Source organism: Schistocerca gregaria, chromosome 2 (genome assembly GCF_023897955.1).
Source record: "Schistocerca gregaria isolate iqSchGreg1 chromosome 2, iqSchGreg1.2, whole genome shotgun sequence".
NCBI classification, from domain to species: domain Eukaryota; kingdom Metazoa; phylum Arthropoda; class Insecta; order Orthoptera; family Acrididae; genus Schistocerca; species Schistocerca gregaria.
This window is the reverse complement of record NC_064921.1, coordinates 245,868,264-245,887,186: the sequence shown is the minus strand read 5'-3', so window position 1 is coordinate 245,887,186 and position 18,923 is coordinate 245,868,264. Positions and strand designations below refer to the sequence as shown.

The 18,923-nt window shown below is 39.2% G+C and overlaps 1 protein-coding gene across 2 annotated transcripts in view; it reads left to right on the top strand.

Moving 5' to 3' along the window:
- Positions 1-18,923, top strand: part of LOC126336779 (sphingomyelin phosphodiesterase-like) — a 338,554-nt gene that overhangs the window by 41,756 nt on the left and 277,875 nt on the right. For both annotated transcript variants that reach the window (XM_050000797.1, XM_050000795.1), the window contains exon 2: positions 2,340-2,497. In XM_050000797.1, the coding sequence (XP_049856754.1) occupies positions 2,340-2,497 (158 nt within the window). The remainder of the gene's footprint in view (positions 1-2,339; positions 2,498-18,923) is intronic.

Sequence of the window (18,923 nt, the reverse complement as noted above, 5' to 3'; positions counted from 1 at the left end):
TCACATAACGATTAATTATACACACATTAAAAAAAAAGTTATACTTCGCCTTGGTTCCAAGAGATCTGGAACCTGTATAGAAAATTGGAATAGAGATCAGCATAAACATCATTTCTGCCCTTTTTATTGCTCATGAAAATCACATATTGCATGTTGTACCACCATACAGCAAGACCTTCAGAGGTGGTGATCCAGATTGCTGTACACACCGGTACCTCTAATACCCAGTAGCATGTCCTCTTGCATTGATGCATGCCTGTATTCATAATAGCATACTATCCACAAGTTCATCAAGGCACTGTTGGTCCAGATTGTCCCACTCCTCAATGGCGATTCGGCATAGATCCCTCAGAGTGGTTGGTGGATCACGTCGTCCATAAACAGCCCTTTCAATCTATCCCAGGCATGTTTGATTGGGTTCATATCTAGAGAAAATGCTGGGTACTCTTGTTGAGCGACATCATTATCCTGAAGGAAGTCTTTCACAAGTTGTGCACAGTGGGGGTGCGAATTGTTGTCAACAAAGACGAATGCTTCACTAATATTCTGATGATATGGTTGCACTATCAGTCAGAGGATGGCATTCACATATCGTACAGCTGTTATGGCACCTTCCAAGACCACCAGCAGTGTATGCCATCCCTATGTAAGGCCACCCCAAAAAAAAAGCACGGAACCTCCACCTTGCTGCACTCGCTGGAAAGTGTGTCTAAGGTGTTCAGCCTGATTGGGTTGCCTCCAAACACTTCTCCAGTGATTGTCTGGTTGAAGGCATGTGCGACACTCATTATTGAAGAGAACATGAAGCCATTCCTGAGCAGTCCATTCAGCATGTTGTTGGGCTCATCAGTACCGCGCTGCATGCTGTCATGGTTGCAAAGATGGACCTCGCCATGGGCATCGGGGGTGAAGCTGTGCATCATGTAGCCTATTGCTCACAGTTCAAGCCATAACATGACGTCCTGTGGCTGCACGAAAAGCATTATTCAACACGGTGGCGTTGCTGCCACAGTTCCTCCGAGCCATAATCTGTAGGTAGTAGTCATCGAATGCAGTAGTAGCCCTTGGGCGACCTGAGGGAGGCATGTCATCTACAGTACCTATCCCTCTGTATCTCCTCCATGTCTGAACAACATCACTTTGGTTCACTCCAAGACACCTGGACACTTCCCTTGTTGAGAGCCTTTCCTGGAACTAAGTAACAATTCAGATGTGATCGAACCGCGGTATTGGCTATCTAGGCATGGTTGAACTACAGATAACATAAGCCATGTACCTCCTTCCTGGTGGAATGACTGCAACTGGTCAGCTGTCGGACCCCCTCTGTTTAATAGGTGCTGCTCATGCATAGTTTTTTAAATCTTTGGGTGGGTTTAGAGACATCTCTGAACAGTCAGAGGGACTGCGTCTGTGATACAACATCCACAGTCAACATTTATCTTCAGGACTTCTGGGAACCATGGTGATGCAAAACTTTTTCTGATGTGTGTACATTCTTATAAAACCACTGCTAGATTTTTATGTGTGCACTTTTCTAGCCAAGTTCAACAAGGTTTCCCTAAAAGCCAAACCTTTGTATTAATGATATTTCATTAACAACCTTATTTTTCTAGTAAAAATCTACATTTTGCAATATAAAATTGTTAGTGCTGTAAGATAGCAACATTCTGTTCTAAAATTTGAATAATTATGTAACAAAATTTTTTGGCAGTGATATTTCCTGAATTTCAAAATTTAGAACAAGTGCAGGACATTTTTTAAATAATAGAGAATCAGGGCTTTCAAATGTGGTGTGTCAGTACTAAATAGTTATTTCCAAAGTCAATATTTCAAATGAGGGCTGTTTTTCTTAAACTTAAATTTTGAATAATTCCATGAATGTAATGTTTTTGGACAAAATACTTATACATTCTCATCGGTTAAGTCACAGTTTCATCCTGAACAGTAACAGTTATAAAAATGAAGCCTATAACAATATTTGTTGGTATCACATACATGGTTGTACCTATCAAACACAAAAATATTTGCTTATTTCCGAACAAAAATGAAACACCGTAATTACAGTCCTATATTATACCTTGTATGCAGATTTATATATTGCTATTTGTAAATGTTTTGATATCAATATGGTATCATCAGAAAATATGATTTTATTGTGATCAACATAATCGAAATAATCACATCACAATGAGCATCAGTATTAGAGTGATACTTCACATAAAGAAATTTTTCATATTACAAGAACATCAATATCTGTCACTACATAAAAATACTCTATATAAACCCTCCCACTTTGCTCTTGATTACCTTTTTAACGCCGCCAAACTCTTTTTTTGCAGAAGCATGGAAGCACAAGGCTTTAACAGAGATGTTTATGAGTGGACTGGAGACATTTCATTCATCAAGAGTGAAGACACCTCATTTTCAAGAGGCATTGCATCATCTAACCCTGACAAATCATATTGAGTCAGAATATCTTACAGATCTGAGCCCAAAGGTATGTCCTCAAAGGTATACATAGAAAACATAAATTGTCTTTTAAATCATGTAATATATGCAGTATTTTCTGGACAAAAGGATTTTCTGTAGCAAATATAACATTGTATTTTTGATATCACCTATAACAAAAGAGACTAGAAATTTTTCTACAGGTAGTAATAATTCAGTGTTGATGCAATTTTTTTTTCTTCTGTTCTTTTATTTTAATGAGACATCAACAGTGATACCATTAGATACTGGGCATTTACTTCGTTGAACAATGACAAAAAAGGATTTTACCCTCTTCATGTTTCAAGGTCTTATACTATGACTTACATGAAATGACTTAGGATCACCACATACATCATAATGTAATAAACATAGTCCTTCATGTAACTGAGACTTGTGTTCCCAAAAATGGTTGAAGCATTTAAGCACTGCGACAACTTCAACCAATCAGCATTGCTTGCAATTATTTTTGCATTTTGACTGCCAGCTGGCATATTACTGGTGTCAGCCAATTTAGAAATTCTACCTTAATATAGATTTAATATAAAGCAGGCTTCACTAGGACATATTAACTACCATATTACTTGTGACATAAGCCTCGAATGAAAGCCTGTGAATAAAATTTGATCAGGATATTTTGCTTTTCTTATTAACAGACAACATTTATTTTGTATGATGAAAAGGGCTGTGTCTTTAATTTCAGTGTTTCCATGGATATTTGCACCCCTACATTTGTGGTACTGCCTTGTCCCTCCAACAAATCCATTTCTCCCAATCACACTTTCTCCATAGAATAACATTGAGTTGCAGTTTTCAAGGTAACAGAGGGAAGCATCAGTGACACTGAAAGTTTGAGTCACTACTGGAGACACTTTCAGTTGGCCTAACTGATTAAGCTGACTGCTAGCAATAAGGAGGAAACCTTGTTTTGAATCCTTGTCTGGCATCAATTTACATTCATCATCTTAGCTTTAAAATTACTATAGTCCCCAAAAGAAAAATTTGAGCCATTCAGTACTAAAGCTTGTATTGTAACTGACGTTATTTCAGTTTGAATTTCAGGTTAGCTACCCACAATGCTCCTAATTACTAAGCCACTGTTTGATACTGTGCATGAAGTCTGACAAAAATGGCAGAATTTGGGCATAGTGGCATTTTATAATATGATTCCCTCAATAAACAAATACACTATAGACAAATATCAACATGACTAAAAGTTTGAAACCCTCACAGAGGCAACAAGACATAGGTTATAAATAAGAACAGGATGCACATAGAGATACTCAAGAAAAGTTATTAATACAGCTTCAACACTGACTCACTTTACATGCTTTGTACACTGCCATAGTATCTACATCTTAAGGTAAAATGCACACAGAAATGGCAAGGCACAGACATGTTGCATGGACCTGTCACTGTTTCAAGTCACACCCATGTTAACGTAAGGAACAATCTACACACAGGTGACACAATACTTCATCATCTGTGCTACACCCATCTGCAACCATGAGCAGTAAACTGAAGTAACACATAGCAGAAACATCCAAGGAGTTCCTTGCAGTTTTCATTCTCTGGTCAAATGCAGTGTCACATGTATTGACAAATAATGAGATGGGGTAGGAGATGCCTGTGAAAGGACTGGAGTAGTTGATGGTCGGAATATGTGTGGGACAGGCTTATTATGTAGAAAGGGAAGGCCATTGCACTGGAATCACAGATTTGCTTTGAATTTTTTACACCTTTAGCAGGCCATTAAAACAACATAATGTGCAAGGAGTAAGTTCACTATTCTGGCAGTTCTGAGAAAATCACAAGAGAACTTTTACACATCTATTATGTAACTGATGTATCTGCTCAAAGGAGCCATTGGTAAGAAGTCATTTGTGATCAGGTGGCTAGTGTGCGTGCAATGGAAGAGGGTTGTGGATGAGGTAATGGTTTAAATTCCACAAACACTTATTTTTTAAACAATATTTTTTTCATCAGTGCTCACATTAATTAATTTATAACATTCAACAGGTAATGTAATGAAAAAAATCACATTCATTTTCATGAAGTTGTAGTGGATTTATGCGTTGACTATTTACGATTTGTAATTAAATTTTCAAGAATGAGGGACAGGCTTCGAAAGCTTGACAAATAATTTTGTAAATAACATTATTCACAATCAGTAATATAGTAAGTCACAATGTGCCAGACCACAAGAGTAATGCAAAACCATTCTTTGGATGTGCTCTCAACATCACACACTGCAAACGTCGAAAACATACATTGAAATTTCGTGACATATACATCCTGGAAATACATATATATTTTTTTTATTATATTTCCTCTGAAATGTCATACAAATTATGTAATATGACCAGTGACAAAAATTATAGATTACTAATTAGGTTTGATTGGGAGTCAAACCGTCGCTTCATGCGCATTTGTCTTACAAAGCTTGAACGTTAACTACTTGACCACCATGAACTCTAGCTTTTGGCACCTATGCACAGATACATCAGTTACACAGTAGGTGCATAAATCTTCTCTTGTGATTTTCTCAGAATTGCCAGAGTAATGAACTTTACTACTTACACATTATGTTATTTTAATAGCCTACTAAAGGTGTCAAATACTGAAGTAAATCTGTGATTCCAATGTTGTGGACTTCCCTTGTATGTATACTGCAGGGATATGAGTGATGAGGCAAAGGGCTGGAAGCAGAGGTGGAGTAAGGATGGACATGTACACTGACGGGGAAAAAAATTGACACCAAAAAATAATTAATGAAGAGTAATGAAATTTTGGGAATACATTTGTTTAGGCAGCATACTTAAGTGATTAACATTGCAAGCACAAGACAAAGCATTGCAAATTTGAAATTCTGGTACAGTAATGACCAGAGTAGCCACCAGAATGTTGAATGCAAGCATTAAAACATGCATACATTGTGTTGTACATGTGTCGGATAGTCAGTTTGGGGGATAGAGTTTCAAATGTGTTGGACTTGATCGGTCAACACAAGGACAGTTTCTGCTATTTGTGGATGATGCTGGAGTTGTCATCTCGTAGTGTCCCATATGTGCTTCTTGATTGAAGACAGACCTGGTGATTGAGCAGGCCAAAGCAACATGTTCACACTCTGTTGAGCATATTGGGTTACAACAGCAGTATGAGGGTGAGCATCATCCTGTTGAAAAACACCCCCTGGAATGCTCTTCATGAATGACTGCACAACAGGTCAAATCACTAGACTGATGTACAAACTTGCAGTCAGGGTGTATGGGATATCACAAGAATGCTGCTGCAGTCATATAAAATCATGCCACAGACCATAACTCCAGGTGTAGGTCCAGTGTGTCTAGCAAATAGGCAGGCTGGTTGCAGGCCCTCAGATGGCCTCCTTCTAACTATCACATGGCCATCACTGGCACCAAGGCAGAACCAGCTTTCATCAGAAAACACAACACACTACCAACCTGTCCTGCAACAAGCTCTTATTTGACACCACTGAAGTCACAAACTGCAATGGTTTTGGGTCAGTGGAATGCATGCTAGAGATTCTCTGGCTTGGAGCTGTCCTTGAAATAACCCATGTGTGACAGTTTGTTGTGTGATTGTGGCACCAATTGCTGCCCATATTGATGCTGCAGATGCATTTTGATGAGCCAGAGCCATATGCTGAACACAATGGCCTTCCCTCTTTATATTGACACGTGGCCATCTGGAGCCCTTTCTTCATGCAGCCATACATTCTTGTAACCACCACTTCCAGCAGTTATATACAATGGCTAAATTCTGCCCACATCTTTCTGCAGTATTGCACAAGGAACATCAAGCTTCTCTTAGCCATATTACATGACCTTGTTCAAACACAGTGAAGTGCTGATAATGATGTCTCTGTTAGCTCGGCGACATTCTGGACTAACATCAGTTCACCATATCTAATCTTAAAGGTAACTAAATCTCATGACCATTACAGAGTGTATTTAAAGCATACCTGAACTACATCCTCATAGTGGCATTACTAGCACCACTCTTATGTGACTGATGCAAAATTTGAACAGACATCATATTTTAGATGCAGGAATGCATATACCAACTTCTCTTTATGTCACACAACTCCTTCTTGGTGCTGTGATCTTTTTTTTCTGTCAGTGTATATTCTGTAGGTTAAAAGGTTGGCAGAATACTACTAGGCAGGGGTAGGATACTCCCCATTTCAGTGCACAAAGAGAGGTAGTCAAAACACTGGTGGAGAATTAGATACAGTTGTTCCAGTCCTGGGTGGGAGTGAGTCATGAGAGGGATGCTCCCTGGTGGCTGGACTGAAGGTGTGTGGGTTGTGGTAGGTTACTGGAGAGACAAGGCATGGGAGATCTGTTTTTGAACAAGACTGGGAGGATAATTTCAGTTTATGAAGGCCTCAGTCAGACCCTTAATATATTTGGAGAGGGACTGCTCACCTCTACAGGTGAGATGACCACAGTTCGCTAACATGTATAGAAGGGACTCAAATGGGTGGAAGCTGTTGAAGTGGAGGTATAATTGGTAGTTGGTAGGTTTGAGGTGGATGGAGCTATGGAGTTAGCCATGCTTGATGCAAGCTTGTTGGGTTGAGGAGGACAGATGAACTGAATGGGTGAGACGGTGTTGATATTCTGGAGGAATGTGGTTAGGATGTCCTCATCCTTGGTCCAGATCACAATGGCATCATCATGCAATCTGAACCAGGTAAGGGGTTTTGGATTCTGGGTGATTAGGAAGGATTCCTCAAAATGGCTCAAAAATGAGTTGACGTATGTTGGTGCCATGCGGTGTCCATTGGTGTACCAAGGACTTGTTTCTAGGAGGAGTAATTTTTGGTGAGGATGTGACTGGCCATGGTGACCAGGAAGGATTTTGTAGATTTGGAGTCAGTCAGTCATTGGGAAAGGTAGTGAGCAGCAAGGCATGGGTATTCAGGAGACTGGTGCAGAGAAGGTGGCATCAATGGTGCTGAGCTCTTTGCTGGGTGATAAAGGAACAGGAACTGCAGTGTGTTGGTGGTGTTAGTGTCTTTTATATACAAGGGTTAGTCACATGTAACATGCTGGAGGTGTAGATTTGGAATATCAGAGATGGGAGCACAGTAACTGGCCACAATGGGTCATCCTGGGTGATTGGTTTTATGGACTTGAGGAAGCATGTACAAGGTGGAAGTAAGGGGAACAGTAGGGATTTGAAGAGAAAGAGAACTCAAGGGCAAGGTTGTGGGATGGTCCTAAGAACTAAAGAAGACAGGAGATCCTGTTGTATTTCTGGAATGGAGTCAATGTTTCAGGATTTGTAGATGGATTAATGTGTCAGCTGGTGGAGTTCTTCCACCAGGCATTCCCTGCGTTTCAAAACTGAAGTGGTAGCTCTCTTGTCTGGAAAAGGGATTATAAGATCAGGATTAGTTTTTAAATAGTAGACTGCAGTTTGTTCTATGGATGTAAGGTTGTTTCTATGTTGAGGGACTTGCAGAATGATTGTGAGGCAAGGTTAGATGTTAGGAAATTGTGTAAAATTAACACAGGTTGATTTTGGAGCAGTAAGGTCAATCACAGTTGGATAGAGGAGTGAACTGAGTCAGATACAGTTCAATGTTAGATTTGGGTTGACTCTGATTCTTAGGGTTGGTGGTGAAAAAATATTTCCACTACAGAGACTGAGAGAAGGAGAAAGGTCATTAAAAAAAGTCCAGTATGATTGAATTTGGGAGCAGGGCAGAAGATAAGACTTTGGAAAGGACTGTGTTTCTATAGTACTGAGGCTTTTGGATGCAGGAGAGGTTTGGAGGCTCTTGTAGAGTTGGTATATAGGGATAGTCTGAGGCAGGAGTGGGAGGTGAACAGATTGGAGAGCTTTTTTTGAGCTGGCATTGTGCATGCAGCTCTAGTTCCTGGAGGGAAAAATTTTCAGCTTGGGAGTTGAATTTTAGCAGTTTGGGATGGCACAGCAGGGGAATTTACAAATGGAGAAGAGGTATTTCAAAGAGGTTTGGGCCTGATTTATATGGTTTTGCAGGGCTCTGGCCTGTCAGAATTTGAACAAATAAAGGTCATAGTGACAGTAGAGTTTGCAGATGGAGTTAAATAATTTGATGGTCAGCCTATTTGTGGGAGTTGCATGAGCTAGGCAGCAAGACACCGTCAGTATGTGGGACTGGGTTCTGGGTAAGGATAGGGAAACCTTCCTTTATTGGCACAGATGAACAGAGCATGGATCAACAGTGAAGAATAAAAAATATGAAAAATGGGAGAGAAAAACCTCAAAAAGAATGGAACAGATTGAAGTATCAGGACAAATGTGAAACTGAGGCAGTGGAGTCAATTGCCTTATTACAGCATTTGCATGCTGACCTCATGTAATCCATTTACATCTGTTACCCTTCTCTTTACACATATCTGCCCACCAATATGCATCCCACTACTGCTGTCTTTTTATTTATTTTATTTATTTGATTTCAGTGTGTTTCCACAACAATATCAGTTGGTTTTGTCTTTCACTATTGGCCCTACTCTGTCAGGTTTCACCTTTTGCCCCATACATCATCCATTACATTCTTTTTTTGTTTACCTGTTCACCTCCTACTCCCACTTTGGACCACCACTATCCACCATCTCTACAAGAGTCTCCAAACCTCCCTCAGATCCTGTCATAGCCATCAAACCCTGCCATGCAGATCTACTACATTTACCTCATCCTAAGAAACTTCCTTCTACCACCAACAGAATCCAGACCTCAAACAGGCTCAAAATATGGTCATGAAACTGTCCTCCAAATGCTTAAATCTGACAGAAGTATCAGGTCTTTGCAAAGCCCTTATCTTTTTCCCCATCCACCAAATTCAGTCATGTTGGACTTTTAACCAACCCTACCAATCCGCTTAACGCGGACAATAGTAGTATAATTTGAAATTTATAAGTTTAATTTAATGAGTTATTTAGTTTACTCATGTGATAATGAAGGAATGGGCTTAACCCAACTTTGAAATATTTAATTAATGAAATACTTAAGTCTCGGGTAGTCCCGACTATATAAATACACTTAAGCATCACTTAAAATTGTAAATGTTAGAATTGTATAACTTGGAACAATATTTCTCTTAAAATTATACTTCTTATGAATGTAACTAAGAATTATCTCCGAAAATAAAATATTGACTCAGTTCACTGCTCCACCTAACTGTGACCCACACCCACTACACCCAAATCAGCCCCTACTAACATTTCTGAACATCAACCTTGCTTCGCCATCATCCCCCAAGTCCCTCAAAATGGAAACAACCTTACATCCAAAGAAAGAACTGCAGTCCAACGTCTAAAATCTGATCCTGGCCTTATAATACCACTTATGGATGAGAGCTCCATCGCTGTGATTATGAAATGCAGGAATTGCCTGGTGGAGGGTCTCCACCATCTGTCAGATTTCTCCACCTACACACCCTGACACAGTTCCCCATTCCATAAATCCAGCAGGATCTCTAGTTCCTCCTCAAATTCTTAAACCCATCCCAGAACTCCCCTGAGTCTCTCTCTCTCTCCTCACCCCTACCATTCTCCACAATCTTACTTTCTACACGGTTCCTAAAATCCATAAACTCAAACACTCAGGATGCACCATTGTGGCCGGTTACTGTGCTTCCACTGAAAGGCACTCTGCTCTCACAGTCCCACATCTTCAGCATATTATCCGTAACCTACCCTCCCATATAAAATACATCAACAGTTTCCTGCACCAACTCTCCGCAGTTCCTGTTTCTTTATCACCCAACAGCATGTTCATCGTCATACAGCAAGTTGAAATAAAGATAGTGGGGGTGGGGTGAGAATAATATATATGTACTTATGATAACCGCCGTCCCTCTGTGAGATTTGCCTGCTTTATTTCTTCGTTGACAGCCCTCTGAGTCCACGTACTGCATTGTTATAGTGGCTGAAAAATGGGGGGTGGGAAGGTTGGAAGTTCAACACTGACTACTGTAAGTGATGTAGTCGACAGTTGCACAGTTGCGTTTCACAGTTCTTTACTTTCACTGTTCACAAACCCCCAATATTACACCGTTAATATGGCCATCTGACTATTGGTTAACGTTTGATAAGCCTCATTAATACAGTAGTTTGCAGGCATATGTCAGCATACTGCTACAATAGTTTGCCATTGAACATATATGAGCAGTAAAAACATAATCACACAGTTCACAGTCTTTCAAATAAACTGAACAGACAATGTCATTGTTTTAACACATGGAATATTTGTGTTACACTTATTTTACAGATGCATTGTTATTGACCTAACCAATACAGGTTCCTCATCTGAAAATCATGCATGGACTATCAGTCTCAGGACCAAAATTCAGGCCTTTATATATCATCACAATAATAGGCACTGAAACTACACATTGTTTGATGTTTAAGTTGAAGTAATTCCAATTAAAACATAGCTCATCAAATTAACTGAATACATAGAAAAATTTCTTCTTTTCAACAGTTTGTTGTGTTACAAGGGTTAAGCTGTATTATTTGTTTAAATTATAAAATTAACAGATATAGTTATATAAATAATACTTTTGACAAACCTGGTAATTACTTTGGAATTAATGAAGGGCTGGCTTTGCTAATATATTTTCAAATAGATCCAAATAGATACTTTAAGAATACTAGTACTACTTCTTCCAAATTGTTGTGACTCGCCGACCTTTCAAAATGCCACCGTACAGTTATGCACATCCTCTACATGCGGTGCTGTCTGCCAGCCATTCAGCAGCAGTGCCACCTAAGTGGCCAGCCTGCCAGCGGGTGCTAGACTTGGACTCAGCTATGATTTGACTGTTAAAGTGTACACACATCTAACTCTGTTTACTTGATCTGTGACTTTCATGTATTGCATCTTCCTTGAAATATATTTGTTCAACGTGAAGTTGTAACAATTGGTGACGAGGATGGGATTTTTCTTTTCCATCGTTGACCCACACGTTTCCATGGCTACTTTAGAGCAACTATTACAAGGTCTCATAGAACAGCAAACGCTTCTCACAAATGCGATTCATGATTTCGTCATGTCATCAAATGTGGAGCATCTCTCGTCGCTGTCTCTACCTCCTTTTCCCTCTTACAACGAGATGGCGGAAGACTGGTCTGATTACAAAAAACGTCTTCGACAGCATTTCTTGGCATTTCATGTCACGGATGAACAAACATGTAAGTCTCTGATTTCGCCTCAAATCTTACTGAAGTTCACAAATAATCCTATGCTGATTCCATGGTATGGGATGCTATTATCCGATCAGCACCCGACAAAGAAGTTAGGCAACGTGCCCTTCAGTTGGCAAATCTGACTCTAGATGAAGTCCTATCCATCGCTCAGTCTTTTGAAATTTCTCATGCTGCTGGAGTGCAAATAGAGGCATGGGGCAATGTCAGGGAAATACAACCTCTGTGCAATGTTGATGAAACGTGTGGCATGTCCATGCCGGCCGACATGGCCACAGTACGCTCCCAAGTGCAGCCTCGGCCTAACCGTAAACAAACCTCTAAGAAACTGCAACAAAACCCAGAGCAAGAACGAAGTAATGGAAATAATGTATAAACTTTCACTACTCTCTGCCTTGTCAACCATATATTAATATTACCTAAGATTTATCACTCATCACGTCACCATTTCTGAAGCAGGAAAACAGCATAATCTCTTCTTATGAAATGCCCTATACTTCTGTATAGTCCACACAAAAGTTACTATTGATACACCTTATGTTGCACTGTAGGTACACATTAAATAGGTAAAAATATACAATTACATGACCGACGTTCCTGATTTATAAAGAAAATCCAAGCATCTGTTTTTCAATCATGCAAATGTCTTGATCACTCCATGATTGAAGTCTGTAGTATGATTCACAAACTTTTTCTCTATTGCGAGCATTGCCAATGCTGAAAACTTGTTCTCTGTTATTTCATTTCGAAGAAAGGTTTTTATTTTTGTCAGTGTGGAGAAAGAAGATTCAGGTTCAACTGTTGCAAGAGCAGTTGTTACAATTATTCTCATTAGTTCATATAAGTGTAGAAATCTATCTAGATCCAAGTTGCAGCATTTCAGTGGCACCACCTGTGCATTGAAAGGTTGTTTTTTAAAAAAGAGTACTTCTAGATCTATTCTCAGTTTTGCCTTCGATAACCATGGGTGTGCTTCAGCAGCAATGTCAAGTTCTCTCTCAGGAAAATCTGTCAAAAATAGAGTAAATGAGCTCACACCCAACAATTTTGATGCCACTATGTGATCATGAATGAAGATCTTTCATTCACACAGCTTATTATGGTGTCACAGACTTCTTTCCATCTGCTACTTTATTTTCTGACTTTCTTTTCTTCTGAATTTGTTCTTCACAAGCTGAGCAAATTTCTTCAATGGCAGGATTTCTTATTGCTGTAATTACACCTTCAAACTCCAATAAAATATTGTTTAACAGTTATTGCTTCAAAATGCCAATGTTGTAGTTTCCTGGAGAGTATGTCTGCATGTGGCATGATCCTATGAAAAATTGAAGCCAAAATAAGAACTCAGGATCTTTCAAATTGGTGGAGAGGCCATAACTTTCTCATCTGGTTTTGTTATCTGCATGACCAGAGAGGGTAATTTCATTTAAACACTCAATCAGTCTTTCCTTACTCTCTTTAACTGTGGATTTACTGTCCAAAAGTTAAGCACCCAACTTGTAACTGCTAACCATAGTAGCCTAGTCTGTACAGCTGCGTCTAGCACACCTGTTCTGTGTGACCACCAGGAGAAAAAAGCTGGAAAGTCGAAGAGATGAGAAATAAATATTCTAGCAAATTTGATTGTAGATGCAGCTTTTTGCAGGACCAGATTAAATTGGTGAGCATAGCAGTGAACATAATAAGCCCTAGCATATACATGCTTAATCCTTGCCTGAACACCATTATTGCCTCCACTCATAACAGCAGCACCATCATAATATTGTGTGATCACTTTTCCTTCTTTCCATCTGCATGTATTTGCAATTCAGTATTTATCACTGTAAACAACATCTCAGCATCCTGTGTGTCACGATTAATAAGCCCCAAAATCTCTCCACAACAGAGTCATGAAGTTCATATATATACACAGTCACCAGTCGTTGCATGGTGACACATCTGTTGTTTCATCTCCCATTATGGCCAAATAACACGCACTTAAAATTTCTTACATTATCATTTCTCTGCATACACTTAGTAAACAATTCAGAAGTTCATTTAGAAGTGTTGTGGATGTACCTTTAAACACAGTTGCAGTTTCTAAGTGTTCCTTCATTGAGCCATCAATAGCACTTACTTAATTTATAAGCCCACAAAATACTCCTGAGTTTTCTGATTCTTCCCATTCATTATGACTACAAAAAGCTAACTCTAATGCCCCACAAAATTTTATGCAGTCTGTTAACCTGGAGAGGATATGTCTATTCCTATTCACTTGCTTGTTATGTTTCCTGACAGACTCTCTGTATATGCTGTTGGGCTGAGTACTGATGTTCACTTTACCAAGCACTGAGAGTTCAATGTCTGAATTTTTGTGTAAGTATGTTTTAGTGCTTTTCTTATTTTTTCAGACAAATGTACAAGATCCTTACACTGTATTAGTCCACAAATTAATTTCTGGACTGAAAATCAGACATGGGAAACAATACAGTGCCTATCTTACATTGCACCCGCAGGACCATTTATGCTTATTGCACACTTCTTTGTTAAATGTTCACCTGTAGTCACACTTTTTTATTTGGTGAGATATTCAGTCAAAAAATCTGGTCCACAGGTCCCTAGGTCCTTAGTGGCTAAATCATCCTGGTAATTTAGTTTTTTGTCAGCTCCTAAAATTGATTCGGCAGAGTTCATCTTGACACTGCACATGAAAGCTGATCCACTGTTTCCTGTCAGTGCTGTCATCCACACAGTACCAAACCAACTACAACACAAACTACCATTAATGGAAAGATTGAATTCAGATAGTAATGCCTTAATGTCAGTATAACTGTAATATATGCTGACATCCGATTTAATTTTATTGTATGTTGAGTGAATTGGCATATCTGATGAGTGTGCTACCACCTAACGGGATTTTCGCCAATTGCCAAGTGAATGGAGTGAGCTACCATCTAGTGGCATTGACATAGACTTGTAGTTGAGTGGAAATGACTTGCTGTGTATGCCACAACCCATGTACATTATTTATCTGCTCTACATGTATTTGACCCATAAGGCAATTACGTCATGCCAGTCATGCATGTGCAGAAGCTCCTTAAAATGTTCACAACTGACAGTGTGCTCGTACCCCTGATACAAAGTTTCACTAAGTCTAGGGAGGTAGGAATGAGGAATAGCACAGTGAATTAAAGTGTCATATATTTCAGATTATTGCATCTGTATTACATTTAACAGCATTCAAAGAAAAATAACCAATAAATGCTCAAGGTGTCAAAAGTTTGGATGTTCATGTGTTCATGTGCCCTTCCACAGCAGCTGCCACTGCTAGTGGCACTATGCAGACCCCACTATGTCCCTGCATGCCCTCACAGGCAGAACACCACCTTCTCCTACCCCTTCCCTCCTATCCCTTCCCACCTCCACCTCAGGCCTCTTCCTCAACCCTAGCATCAATGTCAGATTGCTGCTCACATCAGACCCAGTTGCACCCTGCAGTCTTGTCACTGTGGCCGGAAAAAAATGGCCATCTGTACATGAGTTGTGCTTGTGTGAATGTGTGTCTGTGTGTCTGCTATTTCAAAAAAGGCCTTTTGGCCAAATGCTTAAATGCTTTATTGTCTTTTGGATGTACCTGTCTTCAACTCAGAGCCTCCTCTATGTAGTGAGTAGCAAGATATCCTTTCATAATATTGTTGAAAGCATAAAACAGGTTTATATGATAAAATTAATTCTTGTCTAAAACATTCTACTTCAAAAGCTATGTTAAGTGAAGTACCTAAAACATTAGCTGGAATATTGTTGAAAATAAGAATCTTTAGTGAGTGCTATAGCTATTCTGAAATGAAATGGGGGAGCATTTTAGGAAGTTTGTGGGAAGACATTCTTTAATAACTCTTGGGGGTAGCTGTTATAACTGTAATTAATTTTTTGTATGATTTCCTATTGTGGTACTGACACATTGAAGTCTTGAGAATGCTCAGTCACAAACCGGAATAACGTTGTGTAACATGTAAAAACCTTGGATGATGACATGAAAAAACAAATTTGTATTGACAGTTCATAAATGTTTTATGTTAACATAAAAAATGCCCATTGTGCTCATTATCATTCTCTCAAAACCTGCGACTGACTATTCTTCACTCATTTGTAAACACACCCCTGGAGAGTGATTTAATTACATTTGTGTAAAGGGTGAATGCCTCATCTGTCATAGAACCAAAAGAAATCTTACATGTTACACATGGGAATGGAATTGATTATGGTAAAATAATGGTGTTCATGTTGCAAAGCTGATCCAAAAGTAATGCCATGAAGTGGTTATCTATCAATGATGAGTCCACATTCACTCATCTCCATGATTACAAATACACTAACTTCATCTGCGAATGATAACAACACATCACAAAACAATCAGATAAATTTCATGAAGACATTTTGAACATACAAGTGCTATAATTTTTTTGTGTTTATCACACAACCTGCCAATACTGTTGGGTAATTTCCAGAGTATATAGAAAGAGTTGGATATTTTATCTTGTTGGGCTGCATTGCATTTCTCTAAATGCTGTCCTTCAGTTACAATATATTCTGGAAATGGCGAGTTTACATATTTTCAACTATAATGGAAGCATCTAAAATCTTCTTTGCTGTTGAAAATCTATTGCTTGCAAAATACTCAGTCCATCGCTGTCCGAATCTGCCACTATTCTATAGCATGTCTGTCTTGCACATATCTTTGCCACTCCAGTGTGTGTAATCCGTGACAAGTGTGCAACATGTCTCCACTGTGCTGTTCCCAGAGATTTGCACCACACCATTGCTGTGCACACTGCACCTATCATTTTTGTGTGGTGTGGTGTGTGTGTGTGTGTGTGTGTGTGTGTGTGTGTGTGTGTGTGTGTGTGTGTGTGTGTGTGTGAGTGTGAGGGCAGAGGGGAACAGGGGAGGGGGTGAATACCTCTAGATCCTTCACTTTATATTGTTTTTTAATATTTGTAGGTAGGTTTTTGAGAGATAATTGGAGTCTGTCCTCAAGTATCTTAATTCAGATTTTTCAACATTATGAGATGCTCTACTCTGAGTCAAATAAGCCTGTGAACATTTGTGCTGCTGTTATTTGATACTTTCAGTATCCCCAGCGGGTCCTATTTGATATGGGTCCCACACACTTGAGCAGTACCCTAAGATGGGACAACAAGGTATTTGTAAGCAGCTCTTATGTACACTGCATTTCAATAGTATCCTCCCAAAGACTGTCATCTGCCATAGCTACGACTATATTCATGTGATTATTCCACTTCATTTCCTGTAAATCATTAAACCCAGGTTGTTTGTACAAATTCACTGATTCCAGTTGTAACTCACTGATGTTGCAGTCATAGGATATTTCATTGTATGTGCTGTATTTTGTGCAGTACACATGCCCATGTTACCACTTCACCTTTGATTCTTAATGCTACAAAGTAGATTTTTCACTGCTTGTCCCATAAGCCAGGTAGAACATCCTTAATCTGACCAAAGAAATCAACTGGAAACCATTTGGCAGTATTACTGGATTTCCTAAAATTCCCAGTGGTCAGGAATGCCTGACCGTTTTGCATTCCTGGAACGTGGCTTCCTACTATGCCATTTGCTGTAGCTATGACTGTACATATGTGATTATTCCACTTCATTTCCTGTAAATCATTAAACCCAGGTTTAACATTTTAGCTTCATTCTTTACCTGTTGGCTACTTTTACCCAGTTGACAATTGATTGCATCTGATAGTATCTTTGCTTAGTGCATTTATCTGATGCATGGTAACTATTTGTAATAAGCATTTCTTTTACCTCATTTTCAATATTGCCAACTTTCATTTGTTATTCACTGACTTTTGTTTCTAAATGTTCTACACGAATAGTATAAAAGTCAATTTTGTTGATGTGGTCATCTTCTATGCCACAAATGTCAGTTTTGAACTCTTTACATTGTTGTATGCATCTTTCAATTTGCTCTCCTAGCTCGGCACTAATCACATACATTCTCTGTTTACATTCTTTGCCCATTTGCCAGCAAGTTGCAGCCATAAATTCTTTGTTTATGTCAAGTTTTGTGATAAAGCTTTCTGTTATGTTTTCCTTTCACTGACTACTGTTTTCAGCCGAGTTCTGGAATAAGATCTTCATTTAAATGCTTCTTATTTTGCTCCAGGCACTTCAGTCTCCCTTTCTTTGCTTGCTACTTTTCTAAGTTTTACCAGAAGACCTTCCTCCAATTACTTACCATTTTCCACCAACTGTGTGAACATGGTAAACACATTTTGGTTTGACCAACCTCTCTCTTATCTGGGCGTATTTAGTTTTGGTGGCAATTCTGTACTCAGACTTCTTACATTTACCAATAGACTAGAGTTCCCAATCCCAGAAACTGCTAACATTTCACCACTGATTTCCACCTCCACCTTTAACATCATCTACCTGCATCAACACTGTATCTATTTCATAATGTTTAATGTTCAATTACACCATACAAGTGCAAGAATGAGCCTTAGAAACACACCAAATGGATAGCCAAACAATAATACATAAAAGATAGTTTGCTTTTACATATACAAACTTGTACCACAACAGCAGAGATTTTCACAGCAATTTAAATTCAAAAATGGCACACCACCAAACAGAATTAAACAAAATTATTAAAATAATGCAGTTAATCAAATTCTGTTTCTTATTACTATTCAAACTATTATTCATCAGAATTGTGTTATGAGAAGGAAAGTAGCTAATAGCCACATAGCGGAGGAGATGGTGAGTCGCAGATAGGCACAACAAAAAGATTTTCACACTTAAAGCTTTTAGCCAATGGCCTTTGTCAACAACATACACACTCACACTCACACTCACACACACACACACACACACACACACACACACACACACACACACACACACACACACACACAACTGCGGTCTCACACAACTGAAACCACACTGCGAGCAGCAGAACTGTTGCATGATGGGAGTGGACCCGTTGGGGGAAAGGAAACAGCTTAGAGTGGGGAGGGAGACGGATAGTGTGGTGGGGATGGCGGGCAGTGAAGTGGAGTGCTGCAGGTTGGGCAGCAGGCAGTGCAGTGGGGGGGGGGGGGGGGGGGGGGGGGGTAGCAGAAAAGGAGGAAAAGAAATAAATAAAAATCTAATAAAATAAAATAAATAAAATGACTGGGTGTGGTGGTGGAATGTCTGTGAAAC